Source organism: Bos indicus x Bos taurus, chromosome 27 (genome assembly GCF_003369695.1).
Source record: "Bos indicus x Bos taurus breed Angus x Brahman F1 hybrid chromosome 27, Bos_hybrid_MaternalHap_v2.0, whole genome shotgun sequence".
NCBI lineage: Eukaryota > Metazoa > Chordata > Mammalia > Artiodactyla > Bovidae > Bos > Bos indicus x Bos taurus.
In genome coordinates, this window is record NC_040102.1 from 26,432,844 (window position 1) to 26,458,026 (window position 25,183).

Sequence of the window (25,183 nt, forward strand, 5' to 3'; positions counted from 1 at the left end):
TCACTTTAAAAGAAAATCTTTTATTTCCCCATTTAGGACATTAAGAGATGATTACATACAGTACCTTGTACCTCTGATGGTAGAATGCTGCTGCTGCTAAGTCACTTCAGTCGTGTCCGACTCTGTGCGCCAATAGATAATTGTAGTTTTTGCAGAACTATTAATAATTGTTTTCAAAGTTTGCTTTAACTATGGTAAATATGCCTTTCATTTTAATTAAAACTATATTCTACAAGCAGAACTGTTTCAGAAAAAAAATTTCAAGTTCCAGTGGCAATCTACCAAGTTGCTCTACCAATACACTTCAATTAACTTCCATTCACGTAGGCCACGATATTATATTAGAATACTATATATCTGATTGAAGTTCCCTTTTCTACCTTCTTTTTACTCTATTTTTTCCTCCATTTATCAAAAAATGTATGTTCACAATAGGAAACCTAGGAAATAAAGAACACTCTCCACAAACCCGAAATTTTATCACTCAGTGAGACAAGTTAAACTATTAGTGTATTTTATTTCAGTATTTCTAACCGTTTATTTACATAAGTAAATTTATATGATACAGTTTTGAAAACTGTCACCAGAAATTTTTATAAACCCTTCAATGGTTGCTTCATATTTCATTAACTATAATTTACTTAACTATTATTCCTTGAAGCTGGGTTTTATTGAAGAACAGCTTAGTGATATTACTTATTTTTTCCTCTCAGTCTTTGATAACTAGGTTTCCACTGACAACATAATTCAACTGCCTGATATTTAAACAATTCTACAAGCCTTCACAGAAAAATGTTATCTCACCACTTGCTGTAAATTCCACTTACAAAAATGTACAAAGATAAAAGTGAAAACTCTAGAAAGCAAGCATTAAGGCTTGTGAAACTCACCGTAAGTCCAAGGAGCTTCTAGAAGCGCATCTAAATCAGGAGAGCAAGGGTACGGAGTAGATGGTTGATGCGGAGTATACTGTGAAAAAACTGGCTGCTGAAAATTGTAGACAGGCATTTGAGGTGGGAAATAGTCATTCACTGGCACAAAGTCATTTGCTTGTGGCTCCCCAGCAAAGTATCCAAAATATTGAGAGCACAAAAGATGAGAAGGGGTATTCTGAAAATGACTTGTAACTGCAGTCAACATCCCAGGAGGAGGTGGCTGTACTTCATAGAATGTTACTCCCTGGTATGTCTGGGGAGTGGAACTGCCATCGCTGCTGCTGTAACGATAAACACACCAAGAATAGTAAGGATGTGAAGTTTCAAATGAGCACCCAGAGAGAGTCACACTTTGGGGTATATGTAGACTGTGGAATTTCATTCAAGTATGTGGCAGCATTCTGAGCTAAGACTTTTGAATTCTGTTGTTCAGACAAAGAGTATTCTACTGTTTGATTCACATTAAGGGTGATGTTCTCAGGCTTCTACGGGTATAGTACTGAAATTCAATGTGTCCTTCATGTATTTTTCTTTTGACTCAGTTTTTGCAGGTCGTGCTTTATTTGCACAACAGGAATTTTGTTCTGGATATGCATGGGTTTTGGAGAACTGGTGCATGTATAATTAATGGATGAATTTAATATTTCAATATCCTGAGGTTCAAAGTCAGTCATTTCTAAAGTGGCATGGCTATCACTCACAAAACAAAACTAGGTTCTGATACATTCAGAGAAGCATCAGTTCCTGGTTTTATGTCTGAGGGACAGGATTTCTCTGCAGTATCTGGGGGATTTTTAAGAAATTTCTGTGGAGGCATCTCCTGGTCTTTTGAAAATGTGTCATCTATACTTTTTTGGTCAAAAACTGCCAAAGCAGAGCAAGTTTTCTTCTCACTTTTTGTTTGAGCAGCACTAAGATTTCTGTTTCTTTTCTTTGTGCTACTTAAGTTCCCTTGTTGTCTGGTGAAATCTTCTGAAGTAGCAAATGAAATATTAGTTAAATCTTTTTCATCTTCTGAATCTTTCAGGTTCATTAAAGGTACTGATTTTTGAGTTTCAACTTGTTTTGGAGAGATGTGGCTTCTTTTCAGACTGCCAGATGAATCCGGTCCTACTTCATTTTCACTTTCAGAATGAGACCTCAGAGTCCTGTTACGTGTCCTGCTGCTGCTGCTGCTGCTCAGTCGCTTCAGTCGTGTCCGACTCTGTGCGACCCCGTGGACTGCAGCCTACCAAGCTTCTCCGTCCATGGGATTCTCCAGGCAAGAACACTGGAGTGGGTTGTTACGTGTCATACATAAATACAAACAACTGTAAACATACAGTCACAAAATTTCAATATAAAGACATATTTGAAAATTTTACTTGGGAGAAGAATTCTTAAGATTTCACATTTTTCTCTTTGTATTGCACTATACAAGAAACACTTCCCCAGTTTTACTCCCTTGATTTGAATTTAGCTACTTTTCATGTTGAAGGTGATACATTCCACATTTCAAATATTTTTCCAATACATCTGAAAATATAGAGTGCTGTCAATATTGTAATAAATTATTTTATGCTTCAGACATTTCCTGATTTTAATTTTTTTGCAATAGTTTCTAATTCATATACCTCCAGCCTAGTGATACACAGAGCTGGTGAAACCACCAGCTGTGACTCCCTGCTCAAAGATTATCTTCTGTTTTCACAAATGACTGAGGTATTTTGTCTGTTTAAGGTCAAGAATAGGAGAAGCAGACTTCCAAAATTTCTTGCCAACTGAACATCCTTGGCATTCCTATCTAAATGAGACAGTCTCAATGAAGTCTGAAGGAAGCATTCATTATGGAATGTCCAGAACAAAAGAGTCCAATAGGTCCCCAAGGTAATTATAATTTTTGGTGTCTCAACCAATTCTTTGAATTACAAGTGGAAAAGAACAAGTTGAAAGATAAAGGTGACCATTCTTGCACAGTCAAGACAAATTTATCTTTGGCCTGGAATTTGTATATCCCACTCATGAAACTAAAAGCCCTTATTTTACTTAGTTTTTTATTTTACTTAGTTCAGCCTCCTTAGCCTCCTTAAAAGGCACTTGAATGACAACCTGCATTGTCATCAATATAATATTTGACAGTTTCCACAAAGTGCAATTTTGATTTTATCACATTTCCAATGATGTTTCAGTGACGTCTCAACCTTACAGATTGACAGTTGCCTGTATGATCTGTCCTTTTAGTGCAGTGAAAGTCACTCAGTCGTGTCCGACTCTTTGTGACACCATGGATTATACAGTCCATGGAATTCTCCAGGCCACAATACTGGAGTGGGTAGCCTTTCCCTTCTCCAGGGGATCTTCCCAACCCAAGGATCGAACCCAGGTCTCCCTCATTGCAGGTGGATTCTTTACCAGCTGAGCCACAAGAGCAGTAAAGGGGATGCTGTGGCTGCACGGGCTGGGACGTGAACCCAGGCCTTCCGCGTGGCAGGCAAGATTTCTACCACTGAACCACCCATGCATCTAAGGCACACTCTTAGAGAATGTTCTTCTAGGACAATGACACCCTATATTGACTTTATATTAGAATTCATTCCCCTGCCAAAGGAGGCAGAGTTTGATTTTTTGAATAGCAAGTACCTACTTATACTTAGTAACAAAACTGAGATGGTTACAGAACTGGTTTCTGTTATCCTTCTGATAGCCTATTCATTTTTTAAAAATTAATTATTTGGCTGTACCAGGTCTTAGTTGTGGCATGCGGGATCTAGTTCCCTGACCAGGAATCAAACCCAGGCCCCCTGGATTAGGAGCACAGGGTCTTTAGCCACTGAACCACCAGGGAAGGGCCTCTGAGAGCCTGTTCATCTTAATGCCACTCCATGATTATTCACAGAGTCATGTGTGCCAGGCAGAAGATTCTAGAAATGGAGTAAATAAAAGATTGTATTTAGAGAGGCAAAACCAAACGAGACAGATGACATGCTTATCTTTTTTCGTTCCTATTATTCATTTTCCTTCATAGGATGGAAAAAAATGGGAAAAATGCAGCTTGTCATAAATTGAAAATCTTACAGAGTTGAATGAAACAAGAAATGGTCAACAAGTCCAGTGGTGCTACTTCATGTCAAAATTAGAAAAATATAAATAATGCAGTTTGTTTTTACTAAAAATAACGAATTAAAAAAGTATTTAAAGATCTAGCATTTTGAAGTCATGTTCTTTCTGTACTGTGGTGTTAACACAATCCTTTCATGGAACAGTAGTATAATATGTGTATGTTTGACTTAAGTTCTCAGTAATATAACTTGGCAATTTGTATCTTTTAAACCAGTCTTGAAATTTGACAGGTCTGTGAAATTCACAAGTTTAAAAAACTCAATTTGATCACTTGTCCCATTCTGATGTTCTTTTTACTAAGCCAGTCATGAAGCCCCATCAATTCATTAAATAATGTCTGTCAAATATGACTTTTACTTTCTTACTCTGTAAAGCATCACTCTTTTCTAAGCCCTAGCTGCCTTATCACTCTTAACTGAACTTAGACACTCCTTACCCTTTAAATCACTGTAAAAACACCTTTCATGGGACATCCCTTTTGACGCATAATGAAATTCAAACGAAGAGACTGAAACAACCTCCCCCCTCCTTAGCACACTCTTGTCCCTGAAGTTACATGTAAACCCCAAAGAGGTAGTAAGTAAATGTTCAAGTATTGCTCCATAATACATGCTCAATTTTATTCAATTTTTCATCAAACAGGGCTGATGGCAACTCCTACCTTGCATGCTTGAATGCTGACTTTTCTCTTTTGATTTCTGTGACATGTTTCATGCTAACCTATGTTTAAAAAATACAAAAACCTACATTGTTGATGGTTTAAAGTACAATATATTAATTATTTTATTTATCAGACATCTGCAATTGCTTGTTCTGTCATCCTCTAAAAGGCACCATCTGAAACTATCTTCATTAATGATCCTCTCCTTTAAAAATCAGTGACTCTGTTGAACGTCTCATATTTGAAAAATGTTTGGAAAAATTTTGTAAAAAAGCAATTAGCAACGTTCTCTTTACCCACATCTTACAACAAGTAGGAAGCCTACTCTGTGTTTATCTCCTTCTCAGTAAGCCAGTCACCCAGCCCCACGGTATGTAATGTCAGTCAAGTGTGGATTTTTCTTATTCTGTAAAACAGTACTTTTTTCCTAAGACCCGGTGACTTACTACTTATAACTATATTTAGAACCTCTCCCCTTTAAATCATTGAAAAAACATGAAAAAGGCACTTTGTGAAGAATAAAAACAGTTAATGTTTGTACAGTCATTACAACATTGCCAACTATTTAATAAATGCTGTATAAATTTTGTTAAACAAAATGTACTTATGTATGACAACTTCTAACTCCTTCATAATTAAATATTTTAAAATATTGCTACTGTTTCTCTGTGTGGGTGATAATGGTCAAGAACATAGACTTCACTGTCAATTTTTAATATTTATAACATTAAGTATAGCCTTGTTGTACAGAAGCTATTCAGTAAATACTTAGTCACTCACTCAATACAGCTCACTCATAATATAGACTTTCTCTTAAGCAATTATTAAAATTCACAACCTTCCAAGAAGCGTTTTCTAATAAAAAATTAATTTGTAAGTTTAAAGGTAGACATTTGTTAAGGCATCTCTCATATACACAGTCATTCATATCATTTTACAGATAATATGAATGGTTTAATCTAAAAGGTTAATTAGTAAATTCATTTTGCAAGGCAACATTTAAAGCATTCTCAATTTTTACAATTCTGTAAACTACATACTTGTTTGCTTCAACAAGTTCACTCTCTTAGACTTACAAAACTCACTTTAAAACATTCATTACCTTTTGTTTTTTACAACTGGGAACAGCAGTATCTTTCTCTTGTTCCTGAGAGTCTCCACATTTGTCTACAGTGATAGGTTGTTTTTTAGAGGAATTTGAAACATTTTTAATTGTGTACTCTGAAACTAAAGGCACCTTCCCACAGGTACTGGATTTTTTGATACTCTTCCTACATTTTATATGACTATTCGCATTTTTCTTTCTCTTTGGTTGGGAAGTCTTTCTGTTGTGCAGCATTTGGCAAAGGATAAAAGAAATGGTTAACTGAGCATTTTTAACACATATTATCTTCATATGTTCAATCGTTTTCATGACTTTCATAATATGGACCATTTTCCCTAAATCCTTCCGAGGTGTGGCTGTTATACTTCCAAGCAGTGTGGAAAACTGACTGTAGTTGTATTCTAATTCTGTCACAGTGCTTCCATAATTTATGGATGCTATACATGGCACAAAGTTGATGTATGTGGAAATGGAATACTCCGACTTCATAAGAAGGTTTTTTATTTCTGAAAGTTCTTCAAGTTCTCTTGACAGCAAACGAACAGCATAGGAGCAGTTAACAGCTTCATTATATTTGTAGATAATATCCAGATCTTTCTTAAGCTCAGAAATAGAAGTCTCTATCACCTTCCAAAGACAATCTGTTGGATCGCCTTTCAGAAATGAGAAAGAAGTCATTTTTTCTTGGCAGTGAACCAGTTCAGGAAGAAGTGACACATCAAACCAGAGCATACTTCGAAACCTCTGCTTGTCTAGTTTCTGTGCCACTGAGCTTTTAAGAAAGTGAATTGTTTCTGAGAGCATGACGATTTCAATATAGGTTTCAGTGGCCTCAGGTTTTAAAATTACTGCCTTATGGCTGTAGTTTTTCATCATGTACAAACTATTTTCTTCGGTGATAAAAATATCATCTGTGTTTTCTTCTTGCAGCAACTGAAAATATTTTTTTAAAATTTCTAAGTCATCAGTACATCTCAAAGTGAGTTCCTGTAATTTTTTCACATCTGCAAATTCAGCTTGATCCAGTATTTCACTAACACAACAGGTATCTGGATGTGAAAGCAAAGTACCATTAAGCCTAGAGTTTTCCATGCTAATTGTTGCTTTGTTTACTACAGCATTGGACTCTCTGGAAGCAATCACTGAATTCTCCTCAAGTCCAATAGTAGAAATTTGTTCACTGCTTAAATCTTTAGACAATGTATCATATATCTTCTGCAACTTAGAAACTGCATATCGATTCATTCTAAGTACCATTTCTTTGTTCCTTTCTGAGTATTTTTTGCAGAAAGACTGTCTCTTTTCTTTCCAAACAAGACTTTTTGAAGCATCAAAAAAGATATGTTCCAGACCATAAAGAGCTATTTTAATATTTACTGCCTCATTGCTCTTGATAAAATTAACTTTTGAGGAGATCATTTCTAAGATAATCCACAGATGGTCTTGTTTTCCTGGACAGGAATCAATTTGGGGATAGTCCCCATACATACTGATCAGGCTTAATGTACTTTTCCTCAAGGTTTCTAGGTCTCCTAAATTATCTCCAAAGTTAACTCCATAGGTAAATGGCACAGAAAGAGAAAAGTCAAAGCAATCTGAACGCTGCTTCATTACTGCTTCACATTCATCAATTTGTCGCTTGTATTTTAAGTATGCGTAGTATGAATTGTTTCCCCTTTTGGTTTCTTCAAACAGTTCGATTAATTGATCATGATAGCTCTGCAGCTCAGAGAAGGCATTATATTTTAATCTGCATTGAAAAGCCGGATAGAAACTGGATTGTTGCTGAAATCCACGCGGTCTGCCAAGCAGCTCGCTGTACAGTGTCTCATCATACCAGAGCAAGCTCCGGAATGTTGGTTCACCTCCCAGGAGCCTTTTTTTGTTTTCAATGAATTGAATAGTTTCCATCATCATCTGGAGTTCTACCAAGGAGTCAATAGCACACGGTTTTAATCTGTGTTTGCAGTTACACCACAGGTTTTCTTCCACCAACAGGTCTCTTGAAATCAAGATTTGTTTAAATGAACATTTTTGTCTTCTTTCAAAAGCTTCAACAAACAAAGGAAGAATATTTTGACAAACTTCACTTTCTTCCTGCAGAATCTGTACAGATGACGTTTCATCTGCCCTCCTCAAAATTTGAGTGAGCTTAACTGTAGGAGCCAAATTATTACTTTGACAATGTTTTTCTTTGAATTCATTCATTGACTTCTTCTTCAGAGGAGGAGAGACTTTGGAGGGTTCAGACTGGCCACACAGATGAGGCATACGATTCCTCCCTGTAATGCCTGGTTTGGAGTCACAGGCTACTTCTGAAGGTAATGAGGAGTCACACTGAAGGTCATGGCTAACTTTTCCCTCCTTTTTCTTTCTTTTGTTACGCTGATTAGAAGCAATGTTTCTCAAAGAGACTGCCTCAGTAGCCTTTTTAATCTTTACACGAGAATCAATCAAGTTGTTTTTCATCGTTTTCTCACTTAAGCAGGAGGAGCCTTCTAATATCTTATTCTTTTGATCTTTGTACTCAGTCTTAACACTTGATCCTTCAGTCACGTTCATGTGAACTGAATCCTTTCTTTTTTCTGCTTGTTTATCTTTCCACATTTTTCCGTCCTGAACGTCTTTCTCTGCAATACCTTCTTGGGAAGAAGAGCCCTTTACGTTGTCTTTTACGACCAGAAAACTGTCATCGGGAAATACTTTCTTCCTCTCACTGTCTTTACTTTCTTCGGTTTCTGATGTGACAGTCACCTCAGAATTCTCAACATTTGTTTCATCCCCATCGACATGAACGCATTTACTTGAAGAGCAATATTCTGTCTTTTGAAGTTCGTTTCCACCACATCCTTGCAGATAGTGTGGTGCAATGGTAGACATTGCTGGGAAATCTACAGCAGTAATGCTCTGTTTAGCCATGGAAGACTTTGAAGATTCTCCCTCACTGTCTGTCGCTGGAGCGGCTGATAACAATTGAGGAATATGAGTTTGACTTAATGGATCCATAAGGAAGTTTCCTGTAATAATTCCTGGTTTGGAGATCTCCTTAGGAGTTGTCCATTTTTCTATGGGAAAATTTACCTCCAGGTTTCCTTTATAACCAGATAAAATAAGGTTATTTGGTTTGTAGATATCAGTGTTGAAAAAATGCTTCACCTTTGATTCTAAGACGGAAATAACTATGTCAGTTTCCACTTTTGGGTGGGCTATACAAGTTGCATCATAATTTTGGTCCACACTAAAACTTATGTTGTTTTCTTCTATGCAACTTAAAGACATCAAATTCCTTTTACTTATTATTTCTTTAGCCTCAGAATTGTTTACTTTTGTTGTATACTGATTATCATCAAGTGCTGAATGGTTCTCAAGTTTTTCATATTTACTAATGTTAGATGAAAACTCTCTATCAGTTTCATTTTCTTTTTTAGTGAGTTTCTCATCTGGGCAGTCTGGGGAAAAGAGACATCCAGTTTTTCTAGAAAAGGGCTGAAGTTCTGATGATTTGGGATTTCTCACACTGCTGTTAGTATAAGCTGACTGACTTGTACTTTGAGACATGGAGCACAGGGCCAACTGTGATTCTGGACACACTTGATCACAATATTCTCTCATGTGAATTGTTGTGTGACTACTGGAGACACCGGACACATTTTCAGAAAGGCACTCTGTGAGTCTCTCTCTATTTGTTTTATAAAAGTTGTACTTTGATACATGAGTTAATGATTTATCAACTTCAAATCCCAAAGCTCTATTCTCTCCAGGTATATTGTATTTTCTTTTTGACAGAAAATGTTTAGTGGAATAATACCCTCTTTCAGACACAGAACTATAACCTTGAAGGTCACAACTTTCCCAGAAACTGTTGCATATTACTGCATATGCTCTTGGTAAAGGGCCCCCTCCGTTTTCTCCCACTTCAGTTATCAGCTGCAAAGACATGTAAACTCTTCTGTGAGCATCTTTTAAGTGAAGAATGGCTCTGTCAAGTTTTCTGGAAAGACATTGGCTTTTGCACAAAGATGCTTCTCTATTTAGAATATCCAGGACACTCCCAATGTGTTTTTCTGACTGTGAAAAGGTTTTAATTCGTTCTTGGGATAACGAAAAAAAACATTCCAATGAGTCTTGACTTGTTAGCTTCCTCCTCTTCTCACAAATTTCGTGATGTCTTAAATTTTTATCTGGTATGTTCTGGTCCCTGAAAGGTGTACAGGGCTTTCTCTTGCCAATTCTTGATTCTGTCTCCTTCTTACTTCTAGTATCAGCACCACTGGTTTTTGACTCTGTCAGGGAATATCTGTTTTCCTTGTTTACTGTTGTGACATCAGAAGGTTCAGTTAGCAAAGGTCTGTTTTGTTTTTCAGACATGTGATTCACATGCATATTATGACTCAAGTCCAAAGAAAGTGAGGTTTCAGATTTACTTGCTAGTCCAGATTCTTGCCTTATATTACCAAATTCACTTTCAGAGGGATGATATGAATTTTTAGCAGAACACTGAGAATGAATTTCAAATTCTAGAACTTCTTCCTCCTCATTTATTTCTGATTTTGTGGCTTCAGTTACATATTTGCAGAAATCATCTTTCGATGCAAGGGACTCAACAGTAGGACTGAATCCTTTCACAAATGTATTAGTAATCGTAACTTGCAGATCAGGAAGTAAAATTGGTTGGACGAGCTCTGGTTCATAATTTTGTGTAGAGGAAGAAGCACAACTGTGTTCCTCAGAGCAATGCTGGTCCTGATTCTCACCTCTTGTGGTGCTTTTCAAAACTTCCATCTCCCCATTACTGCTTCCCAACAGACCTTCCCAATCGATGCGAGACTTTAGAGCCTCATAGGAGTCCTCGAATTCTTCATAAAGTACATTTCCATGGCTATAAGCATCCTGTGGAATACTCACAGGAAAAGCATCATCACTCTCTTCTGATCCTACTTCAGTCTCATTATCCAATTTGAAGCTTTGAAGAACTGAGTTGGCACTTACTGTTTGATAAAATGAGTTGTGGAATCGATTTTTATCTGTATTTATTTCAGAAGCAGAAACCTCAAGTTTGCTTAACAAACCAAAATCAGAACAAGTTTCTTTAAACTGGCCTCTTTGGTGATCTTCAGGATTTGTGCATACCACAGGCATTGCAGCATCGGCTATCTCAACTGCAGCACGTGAGGCTACATGTACCGAAGAACTTGCAATTTGAAGAAATGCTGTGGAAGTCAAATGCTCTCCAGTCCTTTCAGTATGCTGAATATCTTTTTCTTTTATGGCGGTAATGAGATCTTCATTTTCTAATGATGTAGACTCAGGGCATATATGTTTTTTTCCAGTAGTTAACTTAAAAGCAGTAGAAAATTCTTCAGAACTCAGAATTTCAATGCTATTGTCATCTTTATTCACCCTCCTTTCACCTATGTTGGTAAAAAAATTTGTTTTGTGTGTCTGAAAACTCTGCTTCTCATCTCCATATATATTCCCTATGTTGTTTTCTACAGATGAAGCAATGTTCTCCATTTCAGCCTCATTCTGGCTTTCTTTATCATTATCACTTTGTTCTCTGAAATCAGTATTCCGGTGCACATCATTGTTCAACTGTGCAATACAGAACCGAGTATGATGCTGACCTTTATTGTTAAATAGAGGAGTTTCTTTGCAGTCTCTTTGAATGTTTTCTAGGGACACTGGATCATATTCATTTCTCCTTTGAACACATATATGTTCTCTAGCTATGCTGCAATTTGCATCATGAGCTGTTTTAATATCATGACATGAAGTAACAGCTGGCAGTTGTGTGGTCTGGGGAATGTCTTCTGCTTCCTGGAAAGCATCAGCTGTAATGTTAACACAGTTTTGATCTGGTTTTTCCAATTTCAGCTCCATTAGTTTTTGAGAAATGGCAAAATCTGTATGAGTGTTATCTTTATACTCTAGAGAGTTTTTAGGAGGCTTCTGTGGAAGTCTCTCCACTCTTGGAGTAAGATTGTTTTGTATTTCCAATGCTAGGTGACCTAGCTCATACTTCTCTTCTGTGGTAAATGGCAAAGATTTTGGTTTTTCTAACCCTTGAGTAATTAATATTTGATCACAATTTTCCTGCAAATAATCAAGACTCTCATCCTCTTTGTTGTCTTGGTTCAAAGAAATGTAATTACCTATTCTTTCATTAGTAAAAGAACGATCATTTCCTTTCCACAAACGTTGCTTTCCTTCATGTTTGGCATTGTCTTCCGGCTTGGTGAAGTTCCTTATCTTCCCAGTATTCTGAACGTACTCATGTATGCTTTCTTTACTTTGGAGTGGAAAAAGTGTAGACATTTGGTGACCAGTCTCATATACAGTTTTAAAATTAGAAAACTGTGATTCTGGAGAGATGGGACCACTGTACTTGTCTGTACAAATATCCACTGATTCATAAGAGTCATGTGACTCACTGCTTTCGTCAGTTAAAAATGGGATGGTGTCTCTCTGCTGGGATCTCTGAGCTTTTTCTTCCTCGTGTTTTTGGATTTCAACTTCTGAAACTACATTTGACAAAAACATTGGGAAGGAAAAATCATCCTGGTTCTCACATTGTCCTGCCATGGTAATTGTATTGGGAGCTGTATAATCAGAGGTCTTAGAGCCCAGGTTGTGAGCCTGGGTTTGTGAATCATCCAAAGAAATTCTGAAGCAAGAGGCATCCAAACAATTAGTAACAGTCTGATCACCAGGCACGCCTTCAGATGTGGAGGCAGGATCAGTTGGCATAGATGACAAGTTTATTTCTGAATTAACAAAATCTAAACTCTTCTCAAATGGCAACATCTCACTTAAACCTGTAACAGTATTATGTTTTCCCATGCTTTCTTCTCTCTTCATCAGTCTTGGGTCTTTGATGAGTTTTGAAGTGATTACTGTGCTTGAGTCAGTATTGTTATGAAGGGGAAAAGCAGCAGCAAGACTACTTAAAATAGCTTTAAGATATGTCAGATTTAGGAGGTCACCATTATTAACACTTTCTCCGGTATTACTGGGAATAAATGAATAGCCTGAATCACATGCAAGTAATTGAGAAGTGTCTCTGCATTCTGCTGAATTGTACTCCATATGTCCACTGCATGTTTCAAGTACAGAAATGTTTCCATTTTGCGTATTTCCATAGCAATTAGAAATATCTGAGTTGGAAGGATTTATCTCTGAATTTGACACATCGCATAAACAGTTTTCCTGAACAAACGGATCTATAGGTTTCCTGAAATGCTCAAAGATGACAGTAGCATCTTTTCCTTTTCCAATTCTTTTGGCCACTGTACAGTTATTCAGAGAGCATGTTCTTTCTGTGGAAATAATAAGAAAGTAAGGAAAAGTAGGAAGAAAAAGTATTCCTACAGGCAACTCTATTAATGCAAGTAAACCATGTCATGAGTGGCACTGACTAAAAAGTCTATCAAATAATCTAATGATGATTAAAGTATGTTCTCAGCAGAAAAAGCAAGAAGAGAAGAGGATGAGTAACTGACCAATAAATGATGTAGCATGAAATTCTGTCTTTTAGGCCCCTTACCAACATGTCTTTGCCATAAAAATTTGAATTCTGACAAACACTAAGAAATAGAAAAATTAAACAGGAATTAAAAACATACTTTTATCAGAGACTAGGTCTTTCTTCTCTTAGTTTCCTACAAGCAGATATTCTATAATAGAGTCTATATATGATTAGGTCAAATTATCTCCCTGTATCTACTGTTACCTTGCTTCATTTCCGTCTACCACAGGAGAACAAAAACAGAAAGGAAAGGGGAATTAGGTGAAGAAATGGGGGTGGGTGGAAGATCAAAAAGTTTGCACAAAATCCTTCCTAGAAGCCAAAGCAAACCACTACCCCTGCTCCACTATGAAATAAATATTCTGGCAAATAATATATGTAAATAAAAACCTGGAAAATAGAAGCAAATTTTCTTTAAATTTTATAGAGATTATTCCTAAAACTTCATAAAGAATTTCACAGAATAACAAAGGAACTTATAAAAATGCATAATGAGCAAGTAAAATGTTCACAAAGCATTCATAGCTAAGTGAAAGTGAAAGTCACTCAGTCATGTCCCACTCTTTGCAACCCCATGGACTATACAGTCCATGGAATTCTTCAGGCCAGAATACTGGAGTGGGTAGCCGTTCCCTTCTCCAGGGGATATTCCCAACTCATGTATCAAACCCAGGTCTCCCACATTGCAGGCGGATTCTTTATCAGCTGAGCCACAAGGGAAGCCCAAGGATACTGGAGTGGGTATCCTATTTCTTCTCCAGCGGATCTTCCTGACCCAGGAATTGAACCAGGGTCTCCAGCATTGCACGCGGATTCTTTACCAACTGAGCTATTGGGTACATAAGTAAGCAGTACCATGAAAATACCATTATTAAAACAGACTAACAATGAGAAACTGCTCATGAATAATATATGAAGTCATAATCATATCATTGAGAACATGCCATTTAGTTTTGACAAAATGTTAAAAAAAAATAGCTCTGATGAAGATTCCCAAATTATATAACCATTGTGATTATACTTTCATTTATAGTAAGCTATAGTGGAAATATGTTCAAAAATGGGGATGAGACTAACAGTATATTATTCCATATACTGGAATACATAAAAATATATAGTATCTTCAAAAGATTAATAAAAAGACAATACAGTAGATAGTTGGGCAAAGTATATGACTAAGAAAATCATGGGTTAAATAAAAATTGTCAACAAATACAAAAAGATGTCCAACCCCACTAAATGCACAAGAAGATTCACATTAAAATACCTTTTAAGATTCTGAAGGATAATTAATTTCCCTTTTCAAGATAAAAGCACTCAACTTACTAGGAATAGAAAGGAATTTCCTCTACATGGTAAAGGACATTTTAAAAAACCCACAGCTAACATGATACTTACTGGGGAAAAATAAACACTTTACCCCTAAGTTTAGGAACAACACAAAGATGACCACTCTTACCATTTCTATTTAACATTCCACTGGAGGTTCTAGCCAATGCAATTAGACAAGAAAAAGAATAAAAAACATCTAGATTGGAGAGAAAGAAGTAAAACTACCTCTATTTGCATATGGACTCTATCTTGCATATAGAAAATCCCAAGGAAATCACTATTGAGAAAACAACTCTATTTACAAGAGGATCAAAAAGAGTGCAATACTTAGGAATACATTTAACGAAGTATAAAACTTATACTCTGAAAAACCTCACCTTGTATCCACAAAATGGCTATAATAAAAGTCAGATAATAACAAGTGTAAACAAGAAAAGTGCAGAAATTCTAACCCACATACATTGTTAAGGTAAATATCAATGGTGCAGCCACTTTGGAAAATAGTCTGGCAGTTCCTTGAATGGTTGATACAGACTTACCCTATGATCACATGACTCCTTAGCTATATACCTAAGAGCAAAGAAAACACATCTATACCTAACCTTGTACAAGAAAGTTCTTAGCATAAATATTCATAATTGCTAAAAGGTGGAAACAACCCAATGGCCATCAACTGATGAATGAATAAACACAATGTAATGTATCTATGTAACAGGATATTATTCCACAAAAAGGAATGAGGTACTGATACATGCTGCAACATGCCTGGGCCCTGAAAACACTGTTAAGCAAGTCACCAGTCACAAGAGGCTACTGTTTATGACTTCACTCATATGAAATGGCCAGAATAGGCTTATAGAGACAGAAAGCAGATTGGTGACTGTTTAGGGGTAGTGTGGGGCTTGGGGAAAAAGACAAATAATAGCTTTTAATGGGTAAATATTCTCTTTTTGGGAGAAGGCAATGGCAACCCACTCCAGTACTTTTGTCTGGAAAATCCCGTGGACGGAGGAGCCTGGTAGGCTGCAGTCCATGGGGTTGCTAGAGTCGGACACGACTGAGCGACTTCACTTTCACTTTTCACTTTCATGCACTGGAGAAGGAAATGGCAACCCAGTCCAGTGTTCTTGCCTGGAGAATCCCAGGGACGGGGGAGCCTGGTGGGCTGCCATCTATGGGGTCGCGCAGAGTCAGACACGACTGAAGCAACTTAGCAGCAGCAGCAGCATTCTCTTTTTGATCTGATAATGATAACATATCCCACTCACTATGCTGGCAGAAACTTTTTAAATTTAATTTTTATTTTATATTGGAGTATAGCTGATTTACAATACTGTGTTAATTTCAGGTATAAAGAAAAGTGATTCAGTTATACATATAAATATATTCATTCTTCTTCATATTCTTTTCCCGTATAAGGTTACTGAGTAGAGTTTCCAGAGTAAGTCCTTGCTGATTACCTATTTGATATATATTAATGTATACATGTTAATCCCAAACTCTTAACTTACCCCTCCCCCTTAACCTTTACCTTTGGTAACCATATGTTTGTTTTCAAATCTGTGAGTCTGGCAGAAATATTTTTTTAAAAAAGTATATTGTGCTGGCAATGATAAAGAGTAATTAAGGTAACCTGATGGACTAATGTTGAAACTGAAATTCCACTACTTTGGCCACCTAATGCGAAGAGCTGACTCATTTGAAAAGATCCTGATGCTGGGAAAGACTGAGGGCAGGAGGAGAAGGGGACGACAGAGGATGAGATGGCTGGATGGCATCACCGACTCAATGGACATGGATTTGGATGGACTCCAGGAGTTGGTGATGGATAGGGAGACCTGGTGTGCTGTGGTTCACAGGGTCACAAAGAGTCGGACAAGACTGAGCGACTGAACTGAACTGAACTGAACTGATGCAACCACTTTTGAAAACCATGACATTGTTTCTACATTAAGTGGTACATTCCTGATGTAGATATATACTCTGTAGAAAAGTTTGCATATATGCACTGAGACACTTATATGAATGTTTAAAACAGCAATGCTTGGAATATGAAGAAAACCACAAAATGTCCAAATATACTCAGAGGTATAATGTATAGTCATAAAATTGAATATTATGTGTGTGTGTGTGTGTGTGTGTATAAATATAGATATGAGTGAAAATGAAGAAACTATGGTTATATATATATCAACATGGAAGAATCACACAAACATAATGCTGAGAAAAAGAAGTAAAAAGTAGTTACAGCATCAATTCTAGATATATAAAATCAAAAACAGGGAAAGCACACCTATTTTGCTTAGAGATTCATGATGTATTAGAAAATAATATTCAGCAGTAAGACCACCACAGATGCTACTTAAGTAGAAAAATATATGTTTCTTACCAGTTTTCTTAGGAAATCCTGTTGAGAGGGATCTCAAAGATGTCATAAAGTGTCCATTATCTACTTTTTGACCAATAAATTTTACTGTTACTATTGCATATGGAAGACACTGCCTAGGTTTATCTACTGGCTGTGAAAGAATATTATATTCATATAAGTATACCTAGAAGATAAAGAACATTTTTATGATGATTAATTTTTACAGACTTGAATAAGCTTCTATTTTAAAAAATCTATTTAACTCCATGTTGCTATTTGTTAACCATCTTTCACACATCTCCCCTCTCCCTGTCTTCTTCAACTCTAGTTTTCTTGAAGATGAATTTTTTTCTCCATAACATATTTTTTCCTTGATAGGCTTTGAATATCAGCAGAAACAGATACAATCTATGTTTAAATAAAAAAGTATTTCTCCATTAAAACTTCAATGTTTTGCATATGCTAGGAACCACTATATTGTGTTTTATCTAGGAGGAAAAGTCAACTAGAAAAATAACAATAGCTTAATACATCTTACATGTGGGAGCATGCTGCTAAGGCACTTCAGTCATGTCCGACTTTGTGCGACCCCACAGACAGCAGCCCATCATCAGGCTTCGCCCTCCCTGGGATTCTCCAGGCAAGAACACTGGAGTGGGTTGCCATTTCCTTCTCTAATGCATGAAAAGTGAAAAGTGAAAGTGAAGTCGCTCAGTCGTGTTCGACTCTATGCAACCCCATAGACAGGAGCAGCCTACCAGGCTCCTCTGTCCATGGGATTTTCCAGGCAAGAGTACTGGAGTGGGGTGCCACTGCCTTCTCCGATGTGGGATACTTCTAAAATATCCTCATTTAATCATATATATATGATTATATATAATGATATTTATAATTTAATCGTCTATAAAAGGTTAAAAGTCTATAAAAGGTTAAAAGGTTAGAAAAGTGTCTCTTTTAGATATGATAGAAAATTACTGTTTAATAATTAGTCTACTATCTAATGACTAAAACATAAGCCTTTTATCCTTGTACAAAGTACAAAGGATCAGTAAGGTTATTTCAAAGTATCTTTCTTTTGCAAGTTAGGCATTAATCTATGAAACATTTAAAATAAAAGTAGCTACTTGGAACAAAATTAAATGCAAATCTAGAAGCTTCTTTACTAATGTTTTCAGATCACAAATATTAAATCAGCTTTAACTATTTACTTATTTAGGTCATATTACACGGAAAAGGGGTGCCAACAGACTTGGCAAAGTTGCCACAAACCTTTAATTCATAAAAAAATGCAGTATCTGTGAAGCAGATATTCTTTGTGTTACCTTGTCATCTTATTGGCTTATTTGGTATTCAGGTCATATTACATGACCTAAACAAATATGAATGAAGTAAGAGATTTCCACTTAATATTTTGGACAGTTGTTTTAAGAGTTGTATCATACAATGTGAGGCCAGTGACTTTCAAACAGTCAAGTGAATCAAAAAGTTAACATACTGCTGAACTGTAGGCTTGTAGTTCAATGGTATCCTTCAGAGAAGGTATATTTCTTGACATATGGCAGTCAAAATTAGGAGAAGGATCCAAAGAAACCTTGCCTTTATCTAGTGAAGGCTGAATTTTCTTCACTTTCCCAAAAAGAACCTGGGGAGGAAAAGGTAAAAAGAAAGTCAATAAAGATATACCAGAACATTTTAAACTCTCATACCAGGAAAGTAAAACTAGCTCCTATTTTAAGGAAAGAGATTAGAATGGGGAGATAATTCATGTCCCAGATGAATGGGATGACTTATTAGAATTATGTCAATTCCTCCCTAAATCGACTCTAAGACTATAGTAACAAAATTTAACAAAAATTTCAGAAAATCCATTTACAGAAATGAGTTTTAGTTTAAAAACTTCCCTGGAAGATGAAACAAGAATAACCTACAAAATTTTTGAAAAAAATATTTGAATCAGAAATAATGATGGAATAGGAAAAGTGACATGTACTTCCAGATATTAAGTACTTTTTAAAAGAATACTACCACTTTTAAAAAGAATACTACCACAAAAAAGAGATGGAAAAAACTGTACAAAGTAAAAAGTCCAGATAAGTCCAAGCAGCTATAAAAGTACAGCATAATATTAAAAGCATCATTTGAAACAGATGAAGCAAAACCGGATTATTCACTAAATGGTGTGGACCTGAAAAACATTAAATTCGTCTCTTAATCTATAAACCAAAATAAATACCAAATAAATTAAATATTTAAGTAATGTAAACACTTAGAGAGAAATACAAATATTTATCTACTCTCAAAGAGAATTCTTTTCTAACCATGTTGCCAAAACCCACAAACCGAAACCGTGCTTCTTTGTAAACAGTCCAAAACTTCTGTACATCACAAAAAAATGATCAAATTGTACGGCAGAAAACAATACAATTGTAAGCCAATTTTCAGGACTGGGAACACGTGTACACCCGTGGTGGATTCATGTTGATGTATGGCAAAACCAATACAATACTGTAAAGTAATTAGCCTCTAATTAAAATAAATAAATTTAAAGAAAAAAAATGAGTATAAAAATTTTAAAGACTATGAACCATTAAGTGATAAAAGGTGGGGAAAAGTGCAGTTAATATGAAAACATGTACAAATTTTAAGTCAGCAATTCTATTACTTTTATTTTTTCATGTGCTAATAATTCATTCAAAGTTAAAAACAACACTAAATGTAGTGTGGTACTCTGTACTTGGACACTGGAAGAGGAAAAAACATTAGTAGAAAAACTGGCAGAAACCAAAAATTTGTAGCAGACAGTACTGTACCAATGCTGATTTCTTTCATTTTATTATTTTTTTAAATTGAGATATAATTGATACATATACTATTAGACTCTTAGTTTTAACAGAGTTGCCATAGTTACATGAAATGGTAACATTAGGGAAAACTGTATACAGGAACTGTCTGTACTATCTTAATAACTTTTCTGTAAATTTAAATTTATTCCAAAATTAAAAAGTTTATTAAAAAAAACTTAAAACTTTTTTATTTTAAAAAAGAAAGCACTAAGTGATAAAACATTATACAATGAAAACCCTAACTCTCCAGATTCACTTTAATGAATTGATAATGCTGATGAATCAATTATAAAAAATAGAAAAACAAAAATCTAGCAAAAGTTATTAATATGCAATTCACTCATTATCAGTGAATACCTGCAGAATGTTAAGCTCGGCAGTAACTATGAAAAAGAAAAAACTGAACAATGAGAAACTACCACATATTAGACTGGCAAATATTTTTTAAAAAATATAATACACAGAGATAGTAAAGATAAGAGCTAATAAACATTTCCCATGCTTTGCATAGGAATGGCAGTTAGTATAACCTTTCTCAGGACAACTGGGCATTACATAGCAAAAGCTGGGAAAGTGTACACATACCTGTGACTCCTAACTTGACACATAAGAATTAATCAATTAATTCTTAGCAAATAATCACAGGTGTGTGTAAAATGTACCTACATGAATAATCCAAGTACTACTTGAAAGTACAAAACAAAACAAAGCAAAAGTAATTTCTATCCCAACATTGAAAAATTTGGTAACAAATTTATGGTAGTGCTGTACAGTGGAATATTATATAGTCATTCAAAATGATATTACAAAAAATATTGAATGGTATGGAAAATGTTGATTTTATAATCAGTAAAAAAGTTATATAGTATAAAAGTAGTAACGTATTTTAATGACCATTGTACAATGCATATCCACATATATGAGCAGAAGATGAAGTATAGATATACAAACAAATTAACTATCATTATCAATGGGCTTTTCAGAGCTTCTGAGTATGTTCCAAATCTCCTAAAATCAGTATTTTAATATAAATTACACTTTATGACTTTGATAATACCCAAGATCTAAAAATAATCGAATAAACGCATATATATGGAATTTAGAAAGATGGTAACAATAACCCTGTGTACGAGACAGCAAAAGAGACACTGATGTATAGATCAGTCTTATGGACTCTGTGGGAGATGGGGGGGGGGAGATTTGGGAGAATAGCATTGAAACATGTATAATATCATGTATGAAACGAGTCACCAGTCCAGGTTCGATACACGATACTGGATGCTTGGGGCTGGTGCACTGGGACGACCCAGAGGGAGGGTATGGGGAGGGAGGAGGGAGGAGGGTTCAGGATGGGGAACACAGGTATACCTGTGGCGGATCCATTTCGATATTTGGCAAAACTAATACAATATTGTAAAGTTTAAAAATAAAATAAAATTAAAAAAATAAAATAAACTAAAATATATAATTACAAAATAAAATAAAATAAAAATAACCAAATAATACCAAATGAACCATTGGTTTTATGTGGATGTATACACATCCTAAGTTACATAACTGAGGGTCTTTTCTACCTACTGTGATTTTAGTAGTCTTGGCAAAGCTGCAATTAACCAGAAAGTATATCTTAGCCTACCTGTGTCTGTTGATGCTTACAATTCAACTGTAAGACTGATTTTTTTTTTCCTCAATTTTGAATAACTTCAGACTTTCAAAAAAGTTACAAAACAATTCAGAGGTCTATATACTTCTAACCCAGTTTTCCTAATGCTAACACCTTATATAAGATAGTAAAATTATCAAAACAAAGTAATTAATATTGTCTAACACTGTTAATTAAAATAAATAGTAGGAGTTTAGTAACTTTAGCTAAACCAGAATTATTAATACCAATGTTCTGGAAAAAGACATTGAAAACACTCTGATATTAATTATAGTCTGAACAAAAGAGAGAGAGAAAGAGAATAAAGTCAATTAGAACAGAAAAAATATACATTAGGAAACCAAGATGATAAAGCCTGCCTTTGCTTACTTGAAGATTTTATGCTGCATATTCACTAGGGTCAAAAATAGGGGAAAATTTCAAATGGTGATGATGATGATAACTATTATTTATTTCATACAATGTGAGTTTAAAACAATAATTCATATTGAAAGTAAAATAATGTTTAGGTCAATTAAAGCAAACTGAATATATTAGTTCTTTCATGCTACCAACCTTAAACATGATAATACTTTCTACAGTAATGCTTCTACTATGAGCATAATTCAAGGCAACATCAACGTGTCTAAATATATAAATTCCAAGAAGAGGGTTTCCTAGTATCCTCAATGAAGATGCTTTGGTACTTATTCCATTGTGGTATATCTCAGCCACATCCTTCTGACGAAGTGCTAAAAAGCAGAAATGTTCTTCAAGTTCTCTGCCATGCCTTCCAATCTCACGCATCTCTGACCTAAAGCAAAACAGTGAATAGTTAAAATGAGAACATCAACAGAATTTTCAAGAAGACAAATACTTCAAGCTTGCTAAAGACAGAAAACAAAATCTATAATCTAAACTCCTGAAATCTCACCTACATTCCACAAGAACTACTGAAACACTGGTGTATTAGGTAAGGAGTTCTACATGGCTGGCTCAGCAGTAGTAACAGTAGCAACTGCGACACCAGGTGATTCACGCGTGGTTCAGTCACTAGGACAGAGCTGTAATTCCAAAAGATTATCAGCAGTGGAGAAGCTATAGAATCTACAAAGTAATGTGTATACCAATCAAAGGAAAACTCCCTTCAACACCACATGCTACTAATATTTATTATTTCCTGGGACACCACTCACAAATATTAATATTTATATGCAAGAATAATTCACCTTTAACAGTAGACAGCCATGGCAACAAAACGCACAGCAACAATTACAAGCAAGACTCACCGATGAGATCATGACCACTTCTCTTTTCCCAGAGATGTCACCTTAACTTTCAACTCCACTGTTGTTATTTCCTGCTCATGTTTTCACCCTGATGTCAGGCTCTATAAACCACTAAGATCTCTATGTTTGATTGTTAAGGTATATTCTTAACAGTCAGAAGAACTGAAATACTTCTTTCTGTTTTCCTAATTTCTCTACTGGTTTTTCTTACGATCTAAGTTCAGTTCAGTCAATCAGTCGTGTATGACTGATTTTGTGATTCCATGGACGGCAGCACTCCAGGCTTCCCTGGCCATCGCCAACTCCCAGAGCTTGCTCAGACTCATGTCCAATGAGTCAGTGATTCCATCCAACCATCTCATCCTCTGTCATCCCCTTCTCCTCCCGCCTTCAATCTTTCCCAGCATCAGGGTCTTTTCCAAAAGGTTCTTTGCATCATGTGGCCAAAGCACTGGAGCTTAAGCTTCAGGATCAGTCCTTCCAATGAACATTCAGGACTGATAACCTTTAGGATTGACTGATTTGATCTCCTTGCAGTCCAAGGGACTCTCAAGAGTCTTTTCCAACATCAAAGGTCAAAAGCATTAATTCTTCGGCCCTCAGATTTCTTTATGGTCCAACACTCACATCCATACGTGACTACTGGAAAAACCATAGCTTTGACTAGACGGACCTTTGTTGGCAAAGTAATGTCTCTGCTTTTTAATATGCTGTCTAGGTTGGTCATAGCTTTTCACTAAGGGGCAAGTGTCTTTTAACTTCGTGGCAGCAGTCACCATCTGCAGTGATTTTGGAGCCCCCCCCCAGAATAAAATCTCTGTTTCCATTGTTTCCTATCTATTTACAAAGAAGTGATGGGACTGGATGCCATGATCTTAGTTTTCTGAATGTTGGGTTTTAAGCCAGCTTTTTCACTCTCCTCTTTCACTTTCATCAAGAGGTTCTTTAGAACTTCTTTGCTTTCTGCCATATAGGTGGTGTCATCTGTGTTACTGATATTTCTCCCGGCAATCTTGATTCCAGCTTGTGCTTCATCCAGTCTGGCATTTCTCATGATGTATTCTGTATGTAAGTTAAATAAGCAGGATGGCAATATATAGCCTTGACATACTCCTTTCCCAATTTGGAACCAGTCTGTTGTTTCATGTCCAGCTCTAACTATTGCTTCTTGACCTGCACACAGATTTCTCAGGACACAGGTAAGGTAGACTGGTATTCCCATCTCTCTAAGTATTTTCCAGTTTGTTGTGATACACCTGGAATGTTAGGTCCATGAATCAAGGTAAATTGGAAGCGGTCAAACAGGAGATGGCAAGAGTGAGCATTGACATTTTAGGAGCCAGTGAACTAAAATGGACTGGAATGGGCGAACTTAATTCAGATGACCATTATATCTACTACTGTGGGCAAGAATCCCTTAGAAGAAATGGAGTAGCACTCAGTCAACAACAGTGAAATGTAGTACTTGGGTGCAATCTCAAAAACAACAGAATGATCTCTGTTCATTTCCAAGGCAAACCATTCAATATCACAGTAATTCAAGTTTATGCCCCGACTAGTAATGCTGAAGAAGCTGAGGTTGAATGGTTCTGTGAAGACCTACAAGATCTTCTAGAACTAACACCCAAAAAAGATGTCCTTTTCATCACAGGGGACTGGAATGTAAAAGTAGGAAGTTAAGAGATACCTGGAGTAACAGGCAAATTTGGCCTTGGAGTACAAAATGAAGAAGGGCAAAGGCTAACAGAGCTTTGCCAAGAGAACACACTGGTCATAGCAAACACCCTCTTCCAACAACACAAGAGAAGACTGCACACATGGACATCACCAGATGGTCAACACCAAAATCAGATTAATTATATTCTTTACAGCCAAAGATGGAGAAGCTCTATACAGGCAGCAAAAGCAAGACCAAGAGCTGACTGTGGCTCAGATCATGAGCTCCTTAATGCAAAATTCAGACGTAAACTGAAGAAAGTAGGGAAAACCACTGGAACATTCAGGTATGAATGGTCTAAATCAAATCCCTTACAATTATTCAGTGGAAGTGACAAACAGATTCAAGGAATTAGATCTGATAAAGTGCCTGAAGAACTACGGACAGAGATTCATGACATTGTGCAGAAGGCAGTGATCAAGAACATCCCCAAGAAAAAGAAATGCAAAAACGCAAAATGGTTGTCTGAGAAGGCCTTACAAATAGCTGAGAAAAGAAGAGAAGGGAGAGGCAAAGGAGAAATGGAAAGATATCCATTTGAATGCAGAGTTCCAAAGAATAGCAAGGAGAGATGAGAAAGCCTTCCTCAGTGAACAAGGCAAAGAAATAGAGGAAAACAAAAGAATGGGAAAGACTAGAGATCTCTTCAAGAAAATGAGAGATACCA

General features: G+C 36.0%; 1 protein-coding gene across 2 annotated transcripts in view; it reads right to left on the reverse strand.

The window, feature by feature from the left end:
- Positions 1-25,183, reverse strand: part of TEX15 (testis expressed 15, meiosis and synapsis associated) — an 81,686-nt gene that overhangs the window by 4,948 nt on the left and 51,555 nt on the right. For both annotated transcript variants that reach the window (XM_027530059.1, XM_027530060.1), the window contains exons 5-10: positions 22,087-22,324; positions 18,521-18,667; positions 17,047-17,209; positions 5,798-13,116; positions 4,696-4,754; positions 891-1,216 (exon numbers count right to left, since the gene is read on the reverse strand). In XM_027530059.1, coding sequence (XP_027385860.1) covers positions 891-1,216; positions 4,696-4,754; positions 5,798-13,116; positions 17,047-17,209; positions 18,521-18,667; positions 22,087-22,324 — 8,252 coding nt within the window. The remainder of the gene's footprint in view (positions 1-890; positions 1,217-4,695; positions 4,755-5,797; positions 13,117-17,046; positions 17,210-18,520; positions 18,668-22,086; positions 22,325-25,183) is intronic.